Source organism: Dendropsophus ebraccatus, chromosome 6, assembly GCF_027789765.1.
Source record: "Dendropsophus ebraccatus isolate aDenEbr1 chromosome 6, aDenEbr1.pat, whole genome shotgun sequence".
In the NCBI taxonomy this organism is placed as follows: Eukaryota; Metazoa; Chordata; class Amphibia; order Anura; family Hylidae; genus Dendropsophus; species Dendropsophus ebraccatus.
In genome coordinates, this window is record NC_091459.1 from 96,976,108 (window position 1) to 97,003,995 (window position 27,888).

Sequence of the window (27,888 nt, forward strand, 5' to 3'; positions counted from 1 at the left end):
GTTTGTCTTTCAAGCATGTTGAAAAACAAACTACTGTGATAGCAGCGATCTGCTGTCGTCACTCCATGGAATAGGAGCGGCAGCAGCAGACCGCCGCTATCTTCTATAGGCTGCCCGGACGATCTAGCGATCACCTGGGCAGCCTCCCTGCACTCACCCGCTCGCTGCCGCCACATGGGGTGGCAGCGGCAGCAAGCTGTGAACGAGGAGCAAACGAGCGCTGACAGCGGTCGTTTGCTCCTTACAGGCAGCCCGTGGAATAAGGCCTTTAGTGAAAAAGATTAAAAAATGTGAGCTTTAGAGGTTATAGGCCCCTCAGGCATTCTTCCATAGAAGCGCTGCAAACAAAGACAAGTAGCAAACTTTTGTAATTGTAAGACCTCAATATAAAGAGGATATAAAATGGAAACATCAATAACAGAAGGAAACATTTAAAAGGGTACATATTAATGTGTAACCCCTTAAAAAAAAGGTATGGTGCCAATTTTACCAGTAGTATGCCTTGAAATGTTATACCCACTGGTATATAATGAAGAACCAGGGAGGACATTTCTTAAGTACCATAGAAAAACAGCACATTATGATTATAAGACACGTTCAGCTCTGCTACACCTGTAATGACCATTAAGTAAAGGTTTTAAAAACATTCATCTGTATTGCAAGCAGGGAGGGACAACAATGTACCCTACGTAAAAGCAGTAGGAAAACATTAACACAGAAGGGAAGAGGTAAAAAAAAAAAAACAGTTTAAGAGATACCAAAGAATGACTAAATTTTAATGTAGAACCGGGGTAACATTTACAGCATAAATCAAAGCCATTACAAAATAATTAAAAAATGGAAAAAAAAGAAAGTTTGGGAGTCCTGCCCTTTAAATTAAAAAAAATACAGTACTCTTTCCATGATCCTTTTCGACTGGAAACAGGACGCAACAAAGACAAGATCCCAAATAGAACGCAAAAGTCAAAAACTGGTGTTTTTAACATACAAATATGAAAAAAGCCTTTAAAACAGGCCAGCGGTCTTAACTTGAACTTTCCAAGTAAAGGCATCAGCTTCACAAAAATTGTGATACCAATGTAATATGTCATGTCAACTACTTTTTGACACATGAATAATCAATTAAGCTACCAAAAGTCTATTATCCCCAGTGACCTGGAGATTGGCATGTGATCTTCCTCTCAGGTAACCAGAGAGAAATCAATAGCAGTTCCAGAAGTTTTAATTAGATGAGAACATGTACTGGCATGATAGTAAGGGATTGGATGGCGCACTGTGCCACCTCCGTTCATTCCCATGGCATTCACAGCGCCTCTATTTAGAAGTTAGCTCCTCTGAATATACAATAGTAATTGAAACCTGTACGTGCTCTAACTAATTAAACCTTCCACTGACTAAAGAGGAAAAAAAAAAAATACAAAAAACAGTATGGGCTACCTCACATTATTACTTAGTTGTGCAAGGTATTCTCGTAATTCCTTGGCAGCTTTAAATCTGCCGTATCTTTTCTTTGGGTTTGCACATTCGTCCAACAGTGTCCCAAGGCGGCCATCTTTGGCAACTTCTGCTGGAGGGTCGTGAAGCAGGCCGCCAGAAGTTCCACGCCATGTGGCATGTCTAGATAGTAGGTTCTGGCAAATGGCATAATAGTTATGGTCCACAGTAGTACGAGAGCAAAGAATTTCTTTTGAGAAAGAAAGGCATGCTTCTTTGTCGCAGTCATCAAACTTGCTTTCATACCACACGTCCCAGTTTTCGGGTTTATCTGAAAATGCAGACGAGATTTGAAGATTTAGTACAATGGAATTTCTGAGAAATGGAAAAGCATACAAATTAAGAGCCCCTATGAGCAAACCCCACTATATAGAATCATATTCATTTACTTCACATTGCAAAATTGTAAGTAGTTAACAAAGTGGCTAAAAATAGTCAAAATTAACAGACAGACTATTCTTACTGTTCTTAATACAATTCACTGCTTCCCCCATGGAAATATTTTAAATCATCATCTAAAGGTCAACAAACTGCATACATCAATAGTACAAGTGACCGTAAGAAACTATGTAGTATATCCCAGAAGGGGAGAAAATATAAGGTTTTATCCATTAAACCTTCATTCACTCTGAAAAACTGTCTTGTGAGAGGACAAACTATCAGGTCATTGAGAGATTAGTTTACATACTGCCTGGCTGCCAATACAAGTCTATGGAGAGAGGAAAAGTAAAGTTGGAGATGGAAGAGGGCATTCAGAAAGCAATGGCAGAGCAAGGCACAGAAACTGCAAGTTTAAAGCAAATGTACCACCAGGCACATCCTCTTTAAGCTGAACCCACGGATCGAACAGTGCCATCACGGGGAAGCCAGGCACGGGTATCGGTCCGCGGTCCGAAAAAGAGACCGCAGCACTGGCTTCCCCGTGCGGACACCGTTCGATCCGTGGGTTCAGCTTAAAGAGGATGTACCTGGTGGTACATCCTCTTTAAAGCGACTCTGTAGCCACAATCTGACAACCCTCCCCCCCCCCCCCCCCCAAAAAAAAAAAAACACTTGTACCTTTGGATAGCTGCTTTTAATCTGTCCTGGGGTCCGTTCGGCAGGTGATGCAGTTATTGTCCTAAAAAAACAGCAGCCCTGGGTCAAAGGCCGTGTCCTACAATATTTGTGCCCTAACTTTGCACACACACAGCCCCCGGCCCTCCTCCCCATCATTAAGAATGACACTGGAACATTCTCCTGTCTGAACATTGCACAGGTCCTTAACGACCCAGCCCGTGTGCCAGGCTGACACAGGTGGGGAATAGGAGACAACCTGCCTGGAGCATTCCTAATGATGAGGAGGGCGGGGAGGAGGGACAGAGGTCGTGCCAGTCTAATGCACACACAATCTAGGCCACGGCCGTAGGGCACAGGGCTGCAAGTTTAAAAGTTGTTTTTAAGGACATTAACTGCATCACCTGCTGAACGGACCCCAGGACAGATTAAAAGCAGCTATCCAAGGTACAAGCAGTTTGGGGAGTCGCTTTGTGGGTACAGAGTCGCTTTAAATAGCTGCTTGGTTTCTTTACATATCAGTGGGGACAAGGTGTTTTATGCTTTCACTGCTGCTTTTGAACATCTAATAGACCTCCCTCCATGATACATAGCTATTACTTTTTCTATTTTAGGACCGAAGCTTAGATGTTTACCAGTTTTACCCACAGGACTTCCTTTTCCTACTGCTCTGGCTAACCTAAACCGGTGCTATGTCATGTTATAGTAGAGAAAGTGTGCACTGGACTGGGCTAATGATATAGAGAGTGCTCCTGATGCACTGGGTTTCCAAGGTGCTATGTGAGCAGAAAGAAAAGACTACACTAAGTACCAAGCTGCATTTGCTTTAGGGGAAATGAGAGGAAGCATTGATTTACCTTTCAGGAATAAAGTGTATGGGCTTGTAGGTACCCACCCCCGCTTCCTGTAATCTGTCCAGATCTAGCTATTAGGCCATGTTCCCACATTTGTGTTGGGCAACTGTAGAGGAAATGCATCAAAAAGGTTCATAGCAAAAAAAAAAACCAAAAAAAAAACCGCATGCACTTATTAGATTGTGCTTTATGAGCAGCAACTGGCAAAACGTGATTTAGCAACAGTCTTTCTTTGTCATAAACAATATAATTAAGCCTGGCGATGCTGATCACATTGCCGTGCCCACACACTCATTTAGCTTCTAATTATTTAAACAAAGAAATGCCGCAAAAACATGAATGACAGATTCCCCTAACAGACAGCGGACAGCAGACTGCAGAGAAGCCAGACATGTTTTCTGGGGTGAGGAGTCATTTTTGGTTAATGAAGTGATTTATATTAGGAATCACTCTGGCTATCAAATGGAGGAATTTAGCCCTGTAGGTCAGTTCTAGTAACCAATTGTGTGAAATAACTCTGAGCTTTCTGGTATCAACTGGTGCCAGAGTCAGAAATGTGAAATTTCTATTAAAATGTCAAGTCTTCCAGTACTTCTTAGCTGCTATATGCCCTGCAGGAAGTGGTATCCTCTCCAGTCTGACATAGTGCTCTCTGCTAAAAGTGCATGTCAGGAACTGTCCAGAGCAGTAGCAAATCCCCATAGAAAACCTCTTTCTCTCCAGACTGGAAAGAATACAACTCCCTGTTGGACATACACTAGATCATAAGTAGTAATATACAAGTAATAGAAGTAAATTACAAATGTTTGGCACCAGTTGATTTTTTTGTGAACTTCCCCTTTAAAACCCTGCATGGTGCCATGCCACCCGTTGTTCCTTTTGGAAATGTTTGAACAAACTGACATCTGATGTTACCAGCTGGTGAAGTTTCCGTATACCCCGACAACCTAGTGCTGTTAGGGCCCTATTACACGGGGCGATTATTGTGCAAATAAAATAGTTAAATCATTCGAATTAAAACAATGATTGTTCTGTGTAATTGCAAGCAACAATCAAAAAGTCATTTGTATGTAGTTGATTTAGATCTGATCCTAAAAATTATTGTTAAATGTTCGCTAATCGGTCGCTGTAATTCCATGTTCATTTACTCAAGTTCCGTTTTTTTTTCACTAATCGTTCAGTGTAATTGCACATTGCCCATTGTTTTGCTGGGATCAGAAGGAGTAAACAATCATAGTAACGATCGTAACGACTATAGTTCTGTGTAATATGGTGAACGATTTCAGGTTAATGATAAACAATCTCGTTTGCGATCATTAATCATTAAAAGATCGCTTAGTGTAATAGAACCCTTAGACTGAGAGGAGCAAACGATTGCAACGATCAGCCGGCATCGTTCATGTCGGCTGATTGTTGCCTTCTATTACACAAGACAATTATTGGCCGGATACAGACGATAATTGTTTCGTATAATAGGGCCTTAAAGGAGAAATCCGGTGAAAAATGTTATTAAAGTATTGTATTGCCTCCAAAAAGTTATACAAATCACCAATATACACTTATTACGGGAAATGCTTATTAAGTGTTTTTTCCCTGCACTTTCTACTGCATCAAGGCTTCACTTCCTGGATAACATGGTGATGTCACGACCCGACTCCTAGAGCTCTGCAGGCTGTGGCTGCTGGAGAGGATGATGGCAGGGGGACACTGAGGGACACAGGGCACTGGAGGGACACTGAGCATCCCTCTGCCATCATCCTCTCCAGCAGTCACAGCCCGCACAGCTCTGGGAGTCGGGTCGACTCGTGACATCACCATGTTATCCAGGAAGTGAAACCTTGATGCAGTAGTAAGTGCAGGGAAAAAAGCACTTTATAAGCATTTCCCGTAATAAGTGTATATTGGTGATTTGTATAACTTTTTGGGGGCAATACAATACTTAAATAAAAATTTTTACCGGACTTCTCCTTTAACCTCTTAAGGACATATGACGTACCGGTACGTCATATGTCCGCACTTGCACTGCCGCGATCCCGGGTGCCGCGAGTAGCCCGGGACCGCTGCTATTAGCGGGCACGGTCTGATCGTCGTGCCCGCTAATTAGCTAATCGGAGGCAGCTGTCAAAGTTGACAGCTGCCTCCGATTACCGGAGGCAACGTTTCCCTGGTGTCTAGTGGGGGAGATCGCTCCTCCGGGACCTTGTCCCGGAGGAGCGATCTCCGTTACTGATGCCGGCCGGGGACGCGTCCAAGATGGCGCCGTCCTCGGCTCGGCACTCGTTCGGTTTCGGCTGCAGCAGCCGAAAGCAAACGAGTGCCGATCTCATGGATCTCTGCAGCATATCTATGCTGCAGAGATCTCAATGAGAGATCACAGTGTATATACTAGAAGTCCCCCAGGGGGGCTTCTAGTATATGTGTAAAAAAATAAAATAAAGTGTTGTTAATAGTAAAAAGCCCCCTCCCCTAATAAAAGTCTGAATCACCCCCCTTTTCCCAGGTTTTAAATAAAAGTAAACAAATAAATAAATAAACATGTTTGCTATCGCCGCGTGCGTAATCGCCCGAACTATTAATTAATCACATTCCTGATCTCGTACGGTAAACGGCGTCAGCGCAAAAAAATCCCAAAGTGCAAAATTGCGCATTTTTGGTCGCATCAAATCCAGAAAAAATGTAATAAAAAGCGATCAAAAAGACGTATATGGGCAATCAAGGTACCGATAGAAAGATCACATCATGGCGCAAAAAATTACACCTCGCACAGCCCCATAGACCAAAGGATAAAAGCGCTATAAGCCTGGGAATGGAGCGATTTTAAGGAACGTATATTGGTTAACAACGGTTTGAATTTTTTACAGGCCATCAGATACAATATAAGTTATACATGTTATATATCGTTTTAATCATAACAACTTGAGGAACATGCATAACAAGTCAGTTTTACCCCAGGGCGAATGGCGTAAAAACACATTTCCCCCAAATAAAAGAAATGCGTTTTTTTTTTTCAATTTCACCACACTTTGAATTTTTTTCTGGTTTCGCAGTGTACTTTATGCAAAAATTCAGCCTATAATTGCAAAGTACAATTAGTGACGCAAAAAATAAGGGGTCATGTGGGTTTCTAGGTGGAAAAATGCAAGTGCTATGACCTTTTAAACACAAGGAGGAAAAACCGAAAACGTAAAAACGAAAATGGGCCATGTCCTTAAAGGGTTAAGGATACACCCCCTTTGACCACAACCCAGTTAATTTATTCAGACATTCCCATAACAACGGAAAACAACAAAGTTATAAGAATATGGAATGTAAGTGTTTAGTGAGGCCTCAGGCTTTCTTTATTGGTTAAAAAAAGTCATTCAAGTAAATATACTCCAAGACACTTTTCCCCTCAATACCTTGTCATCTAATCCAACCTTTGACATGCTTGTCTTGCAGTCATTTGGTTTGCTTAGTGTTTGGCTTGAGTGCGGTAGTGCGGTTCTGCAGCATTAAGCCACCTCCTAAAGCCGCACACACCCAAGGTCCCTCTCAATTTCTTAATGTGGGTGATCTTTGCTCTTCAGGGGTAAGTGGAAGAGCAAAAATAAAAGCATTACTTATTTTAAGCCTTTATGTCCTATTTTTACATCGGTATACCTAGCTGGAGATAACCAGAAGCCCCATCCAAGGGTCTGGAGTTGTACAGCATAAATGGAATACAAGGCATTATTTCATTTGAGCTATACATCTCAGAAATGTAATTACCCCAATATAAAAGCCGCACATGTCCCACTGATTAACTAGATCAGAAATTAAATTTAATTTGAGCATTTTGGAATATTCCCCAGACTTCTATTCAATATCAGCAGTAAATATATTGCTCTAGCTAACTCGCTTTTCTTAGATATCTAAACACAGAAAAAAAAAACAAAGTAAAATGCAGCAGTCTACATCACACAACATAGTAAAGTAGGCACTAGATCATCCCTAGAAAATGTGGAAGAAAATCTAAGATTCATTGGAAAGACTTCACCCATCAATCATGTTTGTGGTACAGAGGAACAGGTGCTGAACTTCCAGAACAAGATAAATATGGGCATGATGCAGAAGCAAACTGACAAGATATTATCTGGCAGCTTTCCTGATAGTCAGCGGAAACAGCTTGGTTTTGTGCCCATTTGCCTGTTTATTTCTACATGTCAGTGCTTCCCTGCTACATGTCCTAAAATAACAACCCAATGACAGGATTAGTCACCTCTGATCGATCGGCAGAGGAAATATGGATTGTGGTTTAATCGTATTAGAATATACAGTACAGGGGGAGGTTGGCTGTCAGAAGCAGTGTGTGCCTGGCAGCCCCTGCACAGAGTGATCACCACCACCGCTCACCCTGCTAGTGGTGCTGTGTAGGTTGATCAGAGAGGAAACGTGGGCTTGAAGAGTTCTGCAGTTCCTGTCATGAATGCTGTATAACAGTAGAATGATTATTATACATTATAATGAAGTTATACTGCAAAGTAATATAATGTTATTAAAGCAATGTATAAAAATATATAACTCTCTGGAGAGGTCTAAAACAGACTGATAAATCTATGCCTGTGTGTCTCTGCATAATGTCCACTATAAGGATCAGTAGTGTAGGGTGTCCTAATATGCTGAGAGATTCCCATTAAGAACTTGAGTAACATACATGCAAGTTAAATTAAGGAATGCTACACATTCAAACAAGGATTATAAAGTTCTATTATGCATCATATGTCACCAGTACTGGAGAGGAGACAATGATGTAGAAGTAGCAGACCTCATCTTAGACATCTCATTTCCCCAATTCCTTGGGTAACTAAAACATAGGGTCGCTTAAGTACAGACAAAAAACAGAAGGTGCAGCAGCAACCCACAGGTGCAAGGGCTTACCGTATATACTCCTCCCAGCGTACACACGGTAAACACCTGCTCTGTAGATATTAAAAAATGAGGATCTTCGCAAACTATTTGATCAGAGTATACCATGTCGCCAACGTTAAGGTGTCCTCGAGACATGGTCCCTACTTTAGTATTTTCACACTAGCAATGGCCTCTCCTGGGCTGAATAAGCCTACAACTGGGCACATAGGAGCCAAATGATCTCTTTTATAGCACCCTTGGGACATGGGTGGAGTGCAGGCCAACAGGAGGTAGCCACACCCCCCACATTCAACAGAAAAAAAGGAAAAAAAATGGCCGCAGATCTATGACTCTATTCACACTGCAGGTTGCACGCTGCTCGTGGCTTAAGTACAGACAAAAAACAGAAGGTGCAGCAGCAACCCACAGGTGCAAGGGCTATCTACAGAGCAGGTGTTTACCGTGTGTACGCTGGGAGCAGTATATACGGTAAGCCCTTGCACCTGTGGGTTGCTGCTGCACCTTCTGTTTTTTTGTCTGTACTTAAGCCACGAGCAACCTGCAGTGTGAATAGAGTCATAGATGTGCGGACAATTTTTCCTTTTTTTCTGTTGAATGTGGGGGTGTGGCTACCTCCTGTTGGCCTGCACTCCACCCATGTCCCAAGGGTGCTATAAAAGAGATCATTTGGCTCCTATCTGTCCAGTTGTAGGCTTATTCAGCCCAGGAGAGGCCATTGCTAGTGTTAAAATACTAGAGTAGGGACCATGTCTCAAGGACGCCTTAACGTTGGCGACATGGTACACTCTGTTTGATCAAATAGTTGGTTAAGATCCTCATTTTTTATATCTACAGAGCAGGTGTTTACTGTGTGTACACTGGGAGGAGTATATACGGTAAGCTCCTGCGCCTGTGGGTTGCTGCTGCACCTTCTGTTTTTTGTCTAAAACATAGGGTATGTATATTAAAAAGGTATACAAGGCTGGGTTCTGCTTTTGCTGAGGCTCTATCACATGTTCATTAAATGTTGCAGGAACTAAGTGGACAAAAAAATACTGCACAAAATTGCAGAACCCTGTAAAAATAAAAGGATACCAGACTGAAACTGAACAGATCCCTGCGGAAGTCAAAACCTAGCCCAAAATTAAAGTCCCATGTATTTGTGTATTGGAGAGAAAACAAAAATGAGAAACTTACTTTGTTTGATTAACTTTTTATCGGCTACCAGGACATTTTCTGCATCCACAATGATTACTTTCCCATCTCGAGGTCCAACAGCAAAGTTGTCAAAGCTGACATCTAAGAGGTAAAGTGCAAATTCAAAGTCATTGTTTGTGAGCTGTTCAGCAATCTCCATTAGCTGCCACGCAAGGTCCACTCGCTTTTCCCATGGAGCATTAAAGAAACTCCAGAGTTCTTCTCCTACGTAATTCACAGCCACCATTCTGCCGCATGCTCCCAGGTACTTAGCAAAAGGCCAGCCTTCATCTGATGGGAAACTCTGGGGAAGACAGAGTGATTGGGTTAGACATACAGCTACCTGCGGTAAGACATTTAATAAAACACGTGTGTGTGTGTGTGTGTCTGTGTGTGTGTGTGTGTGTGCGCGTGTAGCAGTACGAGAAACATATATACATATAAGGGCTTTACAAATGGCATACATCACAAAATAAAGGCAAGTGAACAATTATCACTATTAAGAGAATGGTCATCCAAACTTTATAAGTTATAACGGGGAGAACAACATATTTTAGGTGTGGGGGTATAAAGGACTTTTACTGCCTATTTTAGGCCTCTAATTTGCTATTTTATTAGTACTTTACAGATCCCAGAGTAGTGATTATGGCATGTACTCTATAAAGCCTGCATTTATGTCAGGATGCCCAGTAGCTTTCCTCTTATATAGGTGTCTGGTTTTCATCTCATTTTGTATACATAAATGTTCTGATTCTTTTAAGGGCTCGGCCACACTAGACTTTTTCTTTGTTTCTAACGGATCCGTCTATATTAACTAAACGGATGAGCACAAACTTATGAGCAGACTGATGCAAACTGATTGCAAAATGTTCATCTTTTTTTAATGGTCCGTTTGTATTTTGGCTTAAAAAAAACGGACTTTTGCACATCAGTTTGCATCCGTTTGCATCAGTCAGCATCCGTTTTTCTATCCGTTTATTTTTCTTCTTTGGTTTCTTGCTGCTTCTGCGCATGCTCAGTGCAAAAACGGATGAAAAAAACGGATGTTAACGGAAATACCTTCAGTTTTAGATCCGTCCTCATTGACTACAATGTAAAAAAAAAAAACGGAAGTGCACTTTCTGTTCGTGATCCGTTTTTTTAAGTGGAAAGAAAAATACTGCAAACACTATTTTTTCTTCCGTTCAAAAAAACGGATCTTGAACGGATTGCATGCAAACGGAGCACAATTAGGACAAATAGAGCACACTAAAATAGCATGGGAATCTATGGGGATTTTGACAGATCCGACAGTTTCCGTTTTGCTTACTCTAAAACGGAAAAGGTAGACAGAATGGTGCCGGATGGTCAAACGCTAATGTGAACGTAGCCTAACTAGTTTTCAATGAAGCTACAAATATGTATTGTATCTGGTGTTTAGCATGTTTCTCCCTTTTTGGGACTGTGGGATGAATACCAATAAACATCTCATGAGTCATATTTGCTAGAGATGATATACTGTCATAAATGCTGCCTCACAGGCAACAGGGATGTGGTATAGGTTTCCATTACACCCCACCAGCAGGAATCTGCAGCCAGCCCTCAGGGCAGAGGAGACGGTGGAGGTCGCTGCATGTTTAGTGTGACAGGTTCCTTTAACCACAAGAGCATGTGGACTATTCTGTGTGTAGACTATATGTTAGACGCAAAGCGTGAAGTGAACACAGCCGTACACACGAGTGTGATTTGACCCAATTTCAGAAAACACACACAATCAGTTCATCACATTAGCCATTCACGTGCGCAGAGCAATCACTCAGCATTCCCCATAGAGCTTCTGAACGTGTGAGAATCGCTTGAACGGTTTTAGCTTTGGTAACCTATTTAAATAGCCTGAAATAATACACCATATTTTATTTCTATGAGGACTAAAAAAAAAAAAATATTTAAAAACAGATTTAGTGTTTTTATCCATCAGCAATTAACACAACAAGAACAGTGTTTTATCAGACAGCGCCATGATGGAAAACACAGTAACATCACTCAGGCTTGGGGTAAACATCTGGCCATTTCTAGTAGAGGCAGACTAAACTATAACAGCATCTTTATGTTAAAAGAGACCAAAGAGTTAATGTTTCCTCTTTGATTGGGGGGGGGGGGGGGGGGGTGTCTCAAAGACATGCAGACATATGTCATCCGTGCTCCATTGGTAATTCTGGGAAGAGGGATATGCAATGCACTTTTTGGAAGTAGCTTTCCCTTCAAGTCAGTGTCTGACTCCGATTAGAAGCCATACATCATCCTGCTCTACTGATTACCCAACGTCTATAGACAGGAAATATTTCCTTCTGAAGAGATTTCTGGCTTGGCCTGCACCCCCAGTCGTGTTCTAAGGCTTCTATAATTGAAGTTAAAAACTGACTGGAAGAAAAAGCTGCCACCAAATGTTGGCTTCACAGGGCTGCTTTGCATTTCAGTTAAAGAAACAGCAGCAATATAGACAATTCCGTACTACCGCAGAGGGCTTACGTGATATGGATTCACTGTGATGTACTCTCATAGGTCAGATTAGAAGAATTGCAGTCCGCACCATGGAGAGCTGACGACCACAAGTGATCTCGCTTTTCATGTTCAATAACATAGCAATTTTGCAAGGAAATAAGGTGTCGGAATCACTATTTTGGTAATAAGGAATAAAAATGGTGTCAAGCTGAGCAGAATATTAAAGTGAAAGGTTTTCCCTTCAGAGACATCTATAGTACAGCAGACTTAACAACTATTCATTGGGGGTCTGGCTGTTGGAAACGTCACTTATCCTGAAAATGGGAGTTCACACCTTTCCGAAAAGCCGTGCACGGCCACGTCGTACCCTGGAGACCCCTCACTGACATATATAGCATATTCAATCAATATGCCATCTATGTCCAAATAAAAAGTGTTTCCAGTCCTGCGAATACAACATATTTATTGTATTGACTTCTAACAGTTTACAGAAATTGTATTCATGCAGATTAGTTAACCAGAAGCACTGGGAAAAGGAAGGAGAGAGGAGCGGAGATCTATAGACAGTGATTGCAGGCAACACACCATAAAAGAGGGACGGGGGAGAGCAGGCACAGAAGGCAGCACATAGCAGCAATATGAGCAGGAAGCAACTGAAAAGAGCAAAAGGAAGCAATAAAAGAAAAAACAAGACAAGGTTGTGAGACACACAGCTAGTGAAAACGTTTAGGGCTGCAGTACACTAGGACTATGATCTGTTTCCCTTTTTATTATCCCACAGAAGAGGATATACTGAAATACATAAAGTGAAAAATCTGGTACTGGTGCAGGAGCCCTAATAAGGGTCATATTCACATGTGGCTGAGATTTATATTTTTATATATATATACACACACATACATACACATATATATATATATATATATATATATATATATATATATCACAACACAAAGGACAGTACAAAGCAAACCATTTCACATGCAGCAGGACAATGTCTGCTAGCCCCCTATTGTATGGACTCTTGTCTGCCCTTTCTCAATGGGGAAATCACATAAACCAATGATGAAAACTAGCTTTGAATTAAGACCTAAAGATATAAAAGGCTCTGCTCTTCTCCACAGCAGCCATGTTCGGTTTCGTGAGGTTGTATTTACAAGTGTGGTATTAGTCACATGAGATTTTAATGCAGCCGCACTCCAGAGATGCAGAGGACGTCACTCCTCCTATGAAAGGCAACTTTCATACACAGCTCCCTTTCAAGTGCCTGTCTCCAGACAATGTATTAATATTTCATCCTCGCACTTCGCTGGGTTTCATAGATTCTTTTGCTGGTGCTCCACTTGGAAAGCAGACTTGTTAAAACATGCAGTCAAACAGTCTTTACTCTTACTTTTCATCTTGATCTCGTTCCTCAGTGCACAATCCTGTATGCCTACCATCCTCAGTAATATTGATGTAAGGAGGGAAAAAGAGCCCTAATAAAACTTCAAAAGAAATTGGATTTTTTTTCCTTCCAAGGGTCTGATTCAGCCTTGATCACAACAATCTCCAAATAACTACTTAAGTCTTTACTTAAAGCAACATAAAAAAGATGCATTAATCCACTTATTAAAAACAAAGTATTTGTGGGAATTGCTAATACTATTCATTGTGGTATCTAAACAGAGGCGCAAACGTGAAGACATAAAACGCCAGCTGAACTATTAACAGTAATAAACACTGGCTAAGTGCATGAGACGGGAAAGGTCAGCCGGCCGCTGCCTTATCAGATTGGGCCGAGTACAGAGCCGGCCGCCTGGGATTATAGCTGGCTGCATAGGGCAGATTTACAACCATGGGTTTCTGAAAGATTTGCTCATGGTTGGTCTGTTAAGGTTGTCGTTTTGGACAAAGCCAGAAGTTACAATAACAAATCACTGATCGATTTCTGGTCTGGAATTTTATTGACCCGCTGCAGACTTGTTTGGCATGAATGATTTTCCAACCACAGCACCCACCAAGGACTAGGGGGGTAACCTGGCACAGCAGATCGACCGAAGCAGATTTATGCCGCTGTCACAAAGAGACGGCAGCAGATGAAACCATCAGGCAACAGCATACTGCATCAAAGTTGTGCAACTTGTTGTCACGTGACTATTACAAAGGCTATTTGGGTGGTAAGTAACCAAAACGCCGAGAAGTTACAAGCAGGTCTCTTGTGGATTTGTGGCCAGAAAACAAAAGGCTGTATGTGGCCTTAAGGTGTAACTTTATCAGAAAAAGAAGGGCTGTTTATAGTATAAATTATAAGCACACCGCATCTTTCCTGTATCTACAGTATATCCAGGGAAGCAGCTGCCTGCCAAATGGAAAGCAATATGCTCTGGACAGATTGCTCTCTCCTCCAGAGGAACACAGTTAGTTTAGCTTTATTTACAGGAAACCAGACCAGGCCTAAGAATTGTCTCTCTTTGGTCAATACAAGAAAAAAAAGATCTTCAACACAGAACAATGTTAAAACTGTAAAATGTACAAAGAGAAAAAAATGGGTGAGCGAACAGAGATGGGAAGGCATCCATACCTGTCGCCAAAGCAACTCTGACCTTCTATACTGTATTCAGTACTCTGTGCAAGAACTATTAGAATGTCCTTAGACTCCACAGGGTTTAATACTGTACAAGCAAGTAGGGCACAGACAGCTAAATGTTCCGGTTCTTAAAGGCCTTTTACATTGATAATTTATCATCAAGATAGGCCATAAATATTAGAATGGTATGGGTCCAAAATCCCACCAATAAGCTGTATGGCAGCCCTGCATTGCCCACATTGTGAGTAGAGCTGGAAGCAGATCTCCTCCGTACATTGTGTGCTGGCTGTGCTTTGTTAGGGTCCCTCTACATACAAATTATATGGCAGATTTTTGCAGCCAAAACCAGGAATAGATTTGAAAAGGAGAGAAATCTCCGGTCTTTAATTTATGACCTGTTCTCTGTTTATAGTCTGTCCCTGGCTTTGGCTTCTGACAGAATCTGTGTGTGTAAAGGGACCCGGAAGTGAATGGGAGCCAAGCTATCAGTATCACTTTTCTGCATACAGTACCTTGTAAAAGTTTGGACTCCTAAATCCAGCAAGGATTTCAGGGTGTAACCTTCAATGAATGAGTTTGCAGCATACTGACATTGCGGAGAGATACTGAATAACACAGCAGACTGGACACCGAAGGCCACAGAATGATATATCTGCTCCAGCTCTATAACTGGACATACAAACTTCATGCAGATGTTGCCCTGGGCAATGGTGAACCCAACACACCACTTCAGGGGGTGGGACTAGAGATGAAATTAGCTGTACACACACCTGGACTTCCTCTCCCGAACTTGTCTGGCCGATCGCAGGGCAGTACCTTCTCCTCTGCTATGCTGCAACATTTGGCTGAGGAAAAGTGTACTGAACTTAACAGGCTGGTACTATACAACTATGCTGAGGGAGGATTTACAGTACACACCACTAAACGATTATCGGGCGATAATCGTCTTGTGTAATACAAGGCAATGATCAGCCGACATGAACAATGTTGGCTGATCATTGTATTCGTTTGTATTTCAACATGTTGAAAGACAAAGACTGTGATAGCAACGATCTGCTGCCGTCGCGCCACGGAATCGGAGCGGCGGCAGCACACCGCTGCTATCTGCTATGGGCTGCCTGGATGATCTAGTGATCACTCGGGCGCCCCCCCTGCACTCAGACTGACAGCGCTCATTTGCTCCGCTCAGTCGCCTCGTGTAATAGGGGTTTAGAAAGGGCATGTGGGGGAGAAGTGTATTTTTTGATGCTGTGGGTTTGCAAACTGTGAGCAAAAGGGGGGAATCAGTTCTAGCACAGAAAGGAAGAGGTACACAAAGCACTACTGATGGTGACTAGCCTGGGTTTTGTGCAGGTGAACCTATATAGCCAGGGAGGAGGGGGGAGTATATTGTATTCAGGAGGCAGCATGTGTACATCATAGGAACTCTGGTATTTTCTCTAGAATACTCAAGAGATTATATAGACACACACAGATCTTCACAATGCAATTCTACATTCTTTACCGAGTAAAATCAAGAGTGAAGCCTAAACTTATAACAGAATCCACATAAAAATGTGTATGTTTTGCTCTGGGGTTTCCAAATTCCAAAAAAACACAGTTATCTTTGGCGTCAGTATAATAGGTATATTAGATTGCGACAAGGACTAATGTGGGTGACTGTAACCTGCAGACAGTGCTGAGGAATACGTGACTGCTTAGAAAGCTACCGGGAAATAAATAAATGGCTTCTCTGTTTGGAGCTCATCCAAATTATAGGAGAAAAAAAAAACAACCTATCCTGATGTAAACCTGTTTAACAGTCTTTTGGCAGGTTTGTGCCAGAGCAGCATTATAGGATACGTCCTGGAAATAGCTCCTAACATGTACAGTATACACTGCTATCCCATCACATTTTTGTTCTGGATATTTTCAATTAAAAAAAACCTGGTCACTGATTCTGCAGACTCAATTACAGTAGATTATATGGTGCAGTTTGCAGATCAGATATTAAATAGACAAAAAAAAAACTCTGGGACTGCAAGTATTAAATAGCTGAGAGTTTACACAGCCGGCCATTAATAAGATAACAAAGTGCAGCGTGGAGACTGCCAAAAGACAGAATGGAATTTCCCAACTATCAAGTAGACTTTTAGCGAGATTATTTCAGTGTAAAAATGGAAACCGTTCAAGAGTTGCCAAACTGCAGGACGTGGAGAAGCGACCGATCCATCAGGGCCGAGTGTGTGACATGCAGGAGTAATCCGCAATCCTCCGGATCCATTACCAGTAACATTTGCTCCAAACGAATCTAGTAATAGGTAGGAAAGCAAGGCTTATGGGAAGTTAGGGCATGGGCGGCAAATTACCATCTATCACACAAGCGGAGCACTAGACTAGATGATTACATGGAGGCTCCAACATCTTCCAGTCAATATCAGAAGAGCAGCAACAATGTAATACCGATCAAGCTGGTTACATCTCTATGGCAGCAATAAACAGATTTTTGTTGTGTCAATGTTTCTACAAGGACGGTGGTCTACTTAATTATTTTTCTAAAGTTTTGGCATCCCCTTTAATACAACTAGGAGCGGTATACTGATATATAGTAGCTATGAAACATTGCAGACTACTCTGTCAACAAAGCAGATGTGACCCAATAAAGCTGTCTCCAAGAAGACTCCCTATTCTCAGCGCAGGCAATTCACTTAAATTATAAGGTGTTTCTTCTCAGACACGTTGACAGATTTCTCTTGAGCAGCCTCACACCTCAAAGCTCTACTAAAGAGAAGCCTTCAATTGTATGTACGGCCCCCTGTAATGTGAACAGCACTAGACGCACCATACTGTCACATCACAACTGCCCGACCTCCAAAATCAACAGATTACTGTGTATTTTAGAAGCCACCTATACAATGATCACTATGCAAGAGCATCCTAAGAATCCCGTTGCATTCCGGCTGTCAGAACCCAGAGTTTACCTGCCACCTACACCAAAAAACTAAGAAAAAACAATAACTCTGCTAACCTGACAAAACCAGCGGAAGGTTATGTTTACACAATGGATTAATAATCAAATCTGCACTTCCATTGGTAATGAAACCAAACCTTTATCTGCGGTACTGATGGAAGGATTCCTTAAAGGGTTAGGGCTCATTCACACTATCCTCATCCAGATCGTGGCATCGATCCCCTAGCTGGAGCCCCCACCGCCGCCCGGTACAGACCCCTCACCCCCACCTCCCAGCCTCAGAGATGGCAGAGCATGATGTGTCCCGCCCCCCCCCCCCCCCCAGTTATGTCCTTAGTAGCCTAGTTACCCCCACTCCGGTCATGTCCCTGGTAGCCTAGTAACCTCCCCCCCCATTCATGTCCCTGGTAGACTAGTAACCTCCCCCCCCACCAGTCATGTCCCTGGTAGCCTAGTTAACCCCCAGTGCCTGTCCCAAATAGAGAAAATAAACATCCCACTCACCTTTCCTTCGCTCCTACCCTGCCCAGGTCCTCTTCTCTCCCCTCTAGCCCATGCCAGTCTTCTCCTGCAGGCAGCGTGCGATAAAATAAAGTCATCGTGTGCGGCCCACAGGGGAAGGAAGTCGTGCGCCGCTCTGGTGGGGAAGGGGCCGGCACTCACAGCATCCTCCTGTGTCACAGACACAGTAAGATGCTGTGTATGCCAGCTCCTGCCCCACCAAAGCGGCGCGCACATCACAGGGGAGCCGCGGGCCGCATCGGGAGGTCTCAGGGGCTAGATGCGGCCCGCGGGGCGGAGGTTCCCCACCGCTGCTCTAGACAATTAATGACACAGAAAGGTGGCAGCAGAGAGCACAGTGTTAGACTGGAAAGAAAACACCTCTCCCTGCAGGACATACAGCAGCTTATAAGTACTGAAAGACAACTTCTTAAAAAAAAAAAAAATATCTACAATTCTACCAATCGATTTTAAAAACTTTTTCTTCTACGGAGAATCCCTTTAATCCTATCAACGTGTAAATTAATTTCACAGCACTCTAATGTAAAAGTATTGTGCCTCTATCATTTTATATGCCGTAAAGTAACATTAACAAGTCAAAAGCAAAGTATAAGGGCTGTATTACAAGGTCCAATATTGAGGAGGAAGCAAGCGCCAACCCGTCGGCTCAGCGCACACTTCCTCCTCGTTCCCAGCTCGCTGCCTGTGTCTATAACAGACAGATTGATCACCCGGGCAGCCCCTCCCACAGCTCCCCGAGCCCATCGAAGACAGTGGCCTTCTGCTGCCACCACTCCTATTACATGGAGCGACGTGCAGCAGCCCGTCACTATCCTTATTTTTGGAACATGTTGAAAGGCAATGATCAGTTATCACGCATGTTGGCTGATCGTTGCCTTTTAACATGACCCTTTACATCAAGCGATTATAGTCCGGAACAGCTGGTAATCGGCCAAGTACCGACGAAAACAGTTTGTTGTAACAGGGCTCTATGTCAATGCTCTGTGTTAGGGCAAAAGGTTAAAAAATGCCACGCTTTCTGCAGCAGGCTACAATGTTTCATGTATAATCCACTATGTAAGTGGCTACAAATTTCACTGCCCAATGGGGAAGAAAATCCTGCTACATTAGAGTGCTGTGGATCTTTACAATTTATTCCTAAAGTTTCATAAGAAAAAACATGCCACTTATTCCCATGGTAGATTTCTTTCTGTGGAAACTTTCTATTCTGTGAGACCATGAGAAAAACAAGCAAGGGGATGTGGATTTTCAGGTTTTTACACAAATACCTTGTGGGGAAAAAAATGTGTGTATACCCTTATGGTATTGAAGAAAAGAATGCTTCACTGGAATCTGTGAAGAACACGTATTTTACCTAGTAGAATTTAGTTTTCCATGCAGTTAGGCTAGGTAAACACCGTATTTTTTGCATCAGTTTAATTTTAACATCCAGAAATGATTATTACCAAATTCTGTTTGCCATCAACAATGGAAATGTATTACCCTGTAATATACATTATTTTGCTCAGAGGACTGTTTCACAACATATTGCACGGCACATTTAGGGATAGTAGGAGGGGGCACAGTCAGAGTGCTGTAATATGGAGGAACCTACTTGGTACAATCTTGTCTATTGCAGTCTGAGGCTTTGCTATAGTCACAGTATTCAGTCTTGCTGCTTACTCACCTCTGAATCATTGCGAAACTATAATAAGAGAAGTATGTAATGTACAGCAGACACAGGGGCAGCTTCACCGCGGTGCTCCACCACATCTTTGTCTATGTGCTTCTACCTCTCCACATGAGGGATCCAGAACTTCACATAAACACGGAAGAAAAATACCTCTGACAGCTGTGTTTAGTTACAGCTTACATGAAACAAAAGCTCTCCAAAGAGCATGTAACGTAAATGCAATCTGCATCGCTCTCATTGCCAGGATAGTGAAACCAAATGAATGAATCCATTGCAAAGAGCGCAGACCTCTCACCTCCGAGACAATGTATTTCCTGAACTGCCCACTTATAAAACTGGTCACTAACTACCACCACACATTTTACTACACAAATACAGAACACTTAACAGTACTAGTGAAGAAAAAAAAAAGTGAAGTGTAAAAAAAAAAAAAAAACAACTTTTGAACCCTCATGCACACAATAGTCATGATTTCTTATCGGAAAATCATAGATCCTGTCCTAATTATGCAAAATTCCAGCACAGATGACCCTATAGAATATGGGAGCATCCAGAAACTTCCTGGAATTCCGGATGTGTTGCTAGACACCCCAGACTGGCATCAGCACCTGGGCAAGTACCGCTGGGTGCTGCACCTTGTCCTTTAACTGTATGTGCTCCTGGTCAGGGAGTTTAATAGAGCACTGTGACTGACATGCCGAGGAGCCATTGGCTCCCCGTCCTGTCACTCACTCATGTGACAGGAGGCAGAATCATGAGGCCTTTCTCTCCCCCAGTGCACAACACAGCAGGACTGGAGAAGAGAAGTTGGAGGAGAACAGTCATGTAAGCTCATTTATTTTCAGTTTTTACAGTAAAAAAAACACTGGTTTCCTTCCTGATCAGTAAGAACTGACACTGAGGCCTTACAATGCAAAACCTCTATACTTTGGCCCAGTATCCTAAGTACATACAATTAGAAAGTTGGATAACTTATGTATAAGCTTTAGTTGAAAAGCAGAATATCACACACCAATTTACCAATACTTTGTTTTCCAGCTTAATAACCATTACAATTAGGAGAGAAAAGAGTAAGACAACAAATGTAATGAACACAAATGCAAGGTAACCACAAACCGGTAAATCTAAAAGGCAATGACGTCTTCAGCTGCAACACCTCGGCCTTCATTATAAATGGGGTTCCAGAAATAAGTTATGGATTAAGTGACAGCTGTACGGCGTATTACAGAAGTTAGCTGGTAAACCAAAGGCAGGACACCATGCTTTAATTATTCCAGTCTGTCAAATATACAGAGGATAATCTCTTCTCAGAACGGGAAGATCTCAGACAGCAGATGTCAAAGATTTGTACATTAGCCATAAAAGCTGAATCAATCATTTCCCGATGCTGCAGAATTGTCAAGTGCGAGCAATTATAGGCAATAAACTCCGGTAAATTATGCAGATTGCAGATATTCAAAAAGCTTCGTATACAAGACAATCATTTTATCTGATATTTATTTATTTATTTTTGGAAAACCTAAAAAAGATTCCCAATAATGTTAAGGGAGGAAAAAAAACTGCACTTTTCTGGGCAGAAAACTACTTAAGACCACTCAAACATAATGACAATTGCCCAGATCTACTACTGCAAATGCATCAGAATCCTGTGTTCTAAAACACATCTTATGACTATTACTTTTGTTAACACTTTTCCACCGAGCAAAAAATTCAGACATGGTCTTATTAGATCGGCATAGCTTTAGATGCACTAAAAATTGGGCCACTTTGGCACACATTTAAAGTGAATCTTCAAGCTGTTATTTATGTTCTAAATTGATGACACTGTTAAGTCAAAGACATATTGTAACTATCATTTATGTAGTATTCTAAAGCTGGTCTTACACTGTACCATCTCACCCAAAACTCTTGTGTAAATGAAGCAGTAAACAAGTATGAGCTCTGACAGTTCATGCGTCATGTATTGCTGAAGTACAGCGCTTCACTATCTACCAGTGAAGATACCCACCCACTGCTCTAGTTCAATAGAAGATTTAGAAGTCCTAGAGATTTCATGAGGTCCCAGCAGTTGTGTTCTATTAAACAATCCTATCCTGTTAGAGAAAATCTAAAGGTCCTATTCCACGGAACGATTATCGGCCGTATTCGGCAGATATAGGCCTTTACGGCCAATAATCGTCCTGTGGAATAGAAGGCAGCGATCAACCGACATCATTCATGTCGACTGATTGTTGCAGTCGTTTGTTTTTCAACATGTTCAAAAACAAACGACTCATACAGCAACGATCTGCTGCTGTCGCTGCGTGGAATAGGAACCGCGGCAGCAGACCGCTGCCGTATGCTATAGGCTACCCGGACAATCTGGTGATCACCTGGGAAGCCCCCTCCCCCGGATTCACAAGCTCGTTTGCTCCTTGCGCTGCCGCTATTCCACATGGCAGCAGCGAGTGGGGAACAAGGAGTAAACTAGCGCTGACCGCGCTCGTTTGCTCCTCTCCGTCGGCCCATGGAATAGGGCCTTAACATACAGCTGTGCAATGGAGGCAATGGGTAACCAACATACTGCTGGACAGCCTTCCATCCAAGTCATTAACCCCTTAACGACACAGGGCGTATTTTTACGCCCTGTAGTCGCATTGGGGACTTCAGAGGGGGGCCGCGCGGCGACCCTACTCTGAGCCGCCGCAGTCTGGGGTGCGGCATGTAGCCCGGGACCGCGGCTATTAGCGGGCATGGTCCGATTGCCTTGCCCACTAATCAAGTAACCAGATGCAGCTGTCAAAGTTGACAGCTGAATCTGATTGCTTGCTATCCCTCATACCTGGTGGTCTAGTGGGGTGGATCGTCCCCCGGGACATTGTCCCGGAGGAGCGATCCACACATCCTTTACCGGCCGGGGTCAGCCGCGTAATGACGCTGATCCCGACTCGGCACTCGATTGCTTCCAGCAGCAGCCGAAAGCAATCCAATGCCTATTTAATTGATCTATGCTGTATAACTATACAGCATAGATCTCAATGAGAGATCAGTGTGCATATACTAGTAGTCCCCCAAGGGGGGCTTCTAGTATATGTGTAAAAAAAATAAAAAAAAATAAAGTGTTATTATTGATACCCCCCCCTAATAAAAGTTTGAATCACACCCCCCCCCTTTTCCCATGTTATAAATAAAAATAAACAAACATGTTTTGTATCTGCACATGCGTAATCGCGCAAACTATTAATCACATTCCTGATCTCGCACGGTAAACGGCGCAAGCGTAAAAAAATCCCAAAGTGGAAAATTGGGCATTTTTGGTCGCATCAAATCCAGAAAAATTGTAATAAAAAGCGATCAAAAAGTCGTATATGCGCTATAAGCCTGGGAATGGAGCGATTTTAAGGGACATATTTATGTTAACAATGGTTTGAATTTTTTTTACAAGCCATCACATAAAAGAAAAAAAGTTATACATGTTACATATCGTTGTAATCGTAACGTCTTGAGGAACATATATAACAAGTCAGTTTTACGCCAGGGCGAACGGTGTAAAAACAGATACCCCCCAAATAAACAAAATGGTTTTTTGTTGTTTTTTTTTTTTCAATTTCACCACACATTTATTTTTTCTGGCTTTGCAGTGTTTATGAAAAAATTCAGCCTGTCATTACAAAGTATAATTAGTGGCGCAAAAAATAAGGGCTCATGTGGGGTTCTAGGTGCAAAAATGCAACTGCTATAGCCTTTTAACCCCTTCATGCTGCAGCTAGTTTGGGCCTTAAAGGGAACCAATCACGCCGAAATTGCCCCCATTGATAAGGAAGCGTGCTGGTACATCAGCCAGCACGCTTCCCAAACATCCCCCTGTCCCCTCCGTCCCCTCTTTTGTTAGCCCGTAATGTTACTTTTGTGATGTCCCGCGCCGTATGCTAATCAGCCCCAAGTAGTCAAGGTGGGCTGAACTAGTCAAGGTGGGCTGTACTAGTCACGGTCCTGGGCGCTGTAATCACGCCCAGAGGGGCGTGATTCAAAGACCTTCGCTCCGCCGACGTCATCTCTGGCCCGCGTTCACGTCGGCGGCGTGCCGCGTCTTTCGCTTGCCGCGCATGCGCAGTACGGCGGGAGAAGACGCTGACGTCGGCGTTGGAACGCAAGCGCCGCCGACGTTTTCCGCACGCGGAAGACGCGGCGCGCCGACGACGTGGGCCAGAGATGACGTCGGCGGAGCGAAGGTCTTTGAATCACGCCCCTCTGGGCGTGATTACAGCGCCCAGGACCGTGACTAGTACAGCCCACCTTGACTAGTTCAGCCCACCTTGACTACTTGGGGCTGATTAGCATACGGCGCGGGACATCACAAAAGTAAGATTACGGGCTAACAAAAGAGGGGACGGAGGGGACAGGGGGATGTTTGGGAAGCGTGCTGGCTGATGTACCATCCTTATCAATGGGGGCAATTTCGGCCTGATTGGTTCCCTTTAATGACCGGGCTAATTTTTCAAAATCTGACCTGTCTCACTTTAAGCGCTTAAAGCTCAGTGATGCTTTCACGTATGCTAGCGATTCTGGGATTGTTTTTTCGTCACATATGGCACTTTATGTTAGTGGCAAAATTAGGTCACTACTTTGTGTTTTTTTTTGTGAAAAACATCAAAATATGAAAAATTTTAAAAAATAGCATTTTATGAACTTTGAAATTCTCTGCTTCTAAAAAAAGAAAAAAGGCATAGCACGAAAATTAGTTACCAAGTCACATTACCAATATGTCCTCTTTATTCTGGCATCATTTGGTAAACATATTTTACTTTTTTAGGGTGTTATGGGGCTTAGAAATTTATCAGCAAATTATCACATTTTCGTGAAAGTTTTCAAAACTGATTTTTTTTAGGGACCAGTTCTTTTTTTAAATGGATTTAGAAGGCTTGTATCCTGAAAACCCCCATAAGTGACCCCCATAAGTAAATTTTGGAAACTAGACACCTTAAAGAATTCATGTTTGGGTATAAGGAGCATTTTAACCCTACAGGGGCTGGAGGAAAGTATTCACCATTAGGCCGTAAAAAAATGGAAAATTAAAATTTTCCAATAATATATACGTTTAGATTAAAGTTTCTCATTTTCAAAAGGAACATGAGAGAAAAAGCACTCCAAAATTTGTAACGCAGGTTCTCCTGAGTAAAAAGGTACCCCCATATGTGGGCATAAACCACTGTATGGGCACACAGCAAAGCTCAGAAGGAAGGGAGCGCCAATTAGCTTTTCCAATGCAGATTTTGCTGAAGAAGTTTCTGAGCGCCAGGTGCGTTTGCAGTGCCCTTGTAGTGCAGAGTAAAATCTCGCCATAAGTCACCCCATTTTGGAAAGTGCATCCCTCAAAGAATTCATTTTGGGGTGTGGTGAGCATTTTGACCCCACAGGTATTAGAGGAAAGTATTCAAAACTAGACCGTAAAAATGAAAAACTTTTTAAATGAAAATTTTTTTCCAATAATATGTTCGTTTAGTTTGAAATTTCTCAATTTCACGAGGAACAAGAGAGAAAATTTTCCCCGAGAATCTGTAACGCAGGTTCTCCTGAGTAGAACGGTACCCCATATGTGGGCATAAACCACTGTATGGGCACACAGCCGGGCTCAGAAGGGAAGGAGTGCCAACTAGCATTTTCAGTGCAGATTTTGCTAAAGAAGTTTCTGAGCGCCAGGTGCATTTGCAGCGCCCCTGTAGTGCCAGTGGAGTGACCCCCCCCCCATAAGTCACCCCATTTTAGAAAGTACACCCCTCAAAGAATTCATCTTGGGGTGTGGTAAACATTTTGACCCCACAGGTATTAGAGGAAAGTATTCAAAATTGGCCAGTAAAAATGAAAAACTCAAATTTTTCCAATAATATGTTGGTTTAGTTTGAAATTTCTAAATTTCACAAGGAACAGGAGAAAAAAATGTACCCCAAAATCTGTTAACGCAGGTTCTCCTGATTAGAACGGTACCCCATATGTGGGCATTAACCACTGTATGGGAACACAGCAGGGCTCAGAAGGAAGGGAGCGCCAATTTGCTGCAGCAAAACCGCAGCTAGTAATAGTTATTAGAATAGCGCAGTTACTAAAATAAAATTTAAAAAAATGAGATTACAGGTTGTGTGGGGTGGTTACGGGCAACCTGGGGTGGTCACGGGTAATTTGGAGGTGGTCACGGGCAACGTGGGGTGGTTACGGATAAACTGAAGTGCTTATAGGTAATTTGGGGTGGTCAGAGGCGACGTGCGGTGGTCAGATGGCCGCCGCGGGGAGGGGGGTTAGTTATCGGGGCACTAGGGGGGTCTGATGGACACTTATTTCATCTCCCCCCACCGTGGATTCACGGCAGGAGGAGATGAAAGGCGGCGGCTCTGGCAATGCCCGTTACCGGCGGCCGGTATGGGGGCCGGCCGGGAGGGACCCCACACACTGCACCAACCCCTCAGCTGTCTCCGGGAGCTGGGGGGATGGGGTGGGGGCCTTACCGGAGCCGCAATCTTATTCTCTGCCATCGCCTTAAAAAGCTCATGGGAGCAGAATAAGGACCCTTAGTGACCGCCATAAAAAGCCGTATCGGTGGTCACTAAGGGGTTAAGGTTAAAGAGGAATTCTATTCTCAAGTTATATATTTTTGCAAACACATTCGTCTAGTAAACTTTCCTCCTACCGATCTGTCTGCAATTTTGCGGATTACGCGAGGAAATATTTCCGCCTGAATTCCGAGCAGAATGTAAGCAGAATGTAAGCGGAATCCCTGCGTATTTCAGCGCGGAATACTCGAGGAATCCGCGCTGTTCCGCATGCATTCAGAGAGCATTCGTGAGTAATAATAGAGGGAGGTGCCAACAACAATTTTGCAGACTTTGGAGACTAGAGTATATGGTACCTGAATTTTCTAGAACAGATCACCTCAGAGCTGGCAGAGGAGAAGGAGCTGAGCTGAGCAGAGAGAAGCTGACTAGAAATGGCAAAACATCACCGCTTTGCAATTGATGGAAATGCACTAATTTCAGAGGTATGTATGTATGCATGCTTTTTTTTTGGGAAACTTTTGCTGTGGTCATATGCTGTGTGCATGCTGACATTGTCATTTCTTTCTTGTGGGCCCCTGGTATGACCTCCTTTGGGTTGTCTTGGGATTTCCCCACCCTTTCCCCCCCCCATTTCCGTGTTGATTCAGTGCGTAATTTCCGCTTGTATTACGCGCTGAATACGCGCGTATTCCACGCTGAAACAGAAAATCAGAGCCCCATTGATTTGTATAGGCTTTCGCTAGCAGAAGAATGAACATGGTTATTCTTCTGGCGGAGAGCGGATTAGCCGCGGAACGTTCAGCGAGGAAATTCCACAGTGTGAACTGCAGAGCAGAATTTCCATTCAACACAATGGAAATGAGCTCTGCACCTATTTTAACGGCTGAAATTTCAGCGCTGATTCAGCACAGAAATTCAGCTGCTTTTGCAGTGGCCTGGCTGGTATATAGCCATAATATACATATTTATATATTTATAGTCCCTGTAGCCAGTTTAAGTCAACAAGTAGGTGCAGATTTTAGCAACAAACAAGCAGGCATAAACTATAGCAAAAAGAGCTGGCGTAGATATTCTAGACTGCCACACTACAGCCTCAGATTTGCCGCATTTACTATGAAGTGTGCAGCAAGGAGACAGGGATTTGGTCTTAATATCCCCCCACCCCGAATATATCTACACTATAGCTATATATCCACACTATAGCTATGTATATACTAGCAAGTGCACTGCTTTTAGAGCCGAGCGGTGGTCAGTAACCTAGACAATGAGCCGTGAACAATGGGACAGAAAGAATGGAAATATCAGGAGGCATGTTTGCTAAATGAGAGAGCACTGCAGTGCAGAGAGCACTGTGTCAGACTGGAAAGAATACACCACTTCCTGCAGAACATACAGCAGCTTAAAAGTACTGGAAGAAAGAAGATTTTTTTTTTTTTTTTTTTTTTTTTTTATAGAAATAATTTACAAAATCTGTACAACATTCTTGTACTGGTTTATTTAAAAACTTTCTACCTCTTCAGAGTACACCTATAATAAGTTAGAGCAAGCGATCTAATAAATAAATGCAGCTACATTAGGGAAAAACAGGAAACTGGAAAGTCAGAAAACCAGACAAACTTTAAAGATATAAGGGAAGTATTAACTAAATATTCTTTGTCCCTCGTCTGTAAACTCAGGGGACCCAAGACATGGGACAGATT

General features: G+C 42.8%; 1 protein-coding gene across 1 annotated transcript in view; it reads right to left on the bottom strand.

Annotated features, from left to right (window-relative positions):
- Positions 1–755: 755 nt before the first annotated feature.
- The window catches only part of DIPK2A (divergent protein kinase domain 2A), a 37,265-nt gene continuing 10,132 nt past the window's right edge, over positions 756–27,888 (bottom strand). The window contains exons 2-3 of the mRNA XM_069975399.1: positions 9,468–9,771; positions 756–1,765 (exon numbers count right to left, since the gene is read on the bottom strand). Of these exons, the coding sequence (XP_069831500.1) occupies positions 1,434–1,765; positions 9,468–9,771 (636 nt within the window). The 3' untranslated portion in view covers positions 756–1,433. The remainder of the gene's footprint in view (positions 1,766–9,467; positions 9,772–27,888) is intronic.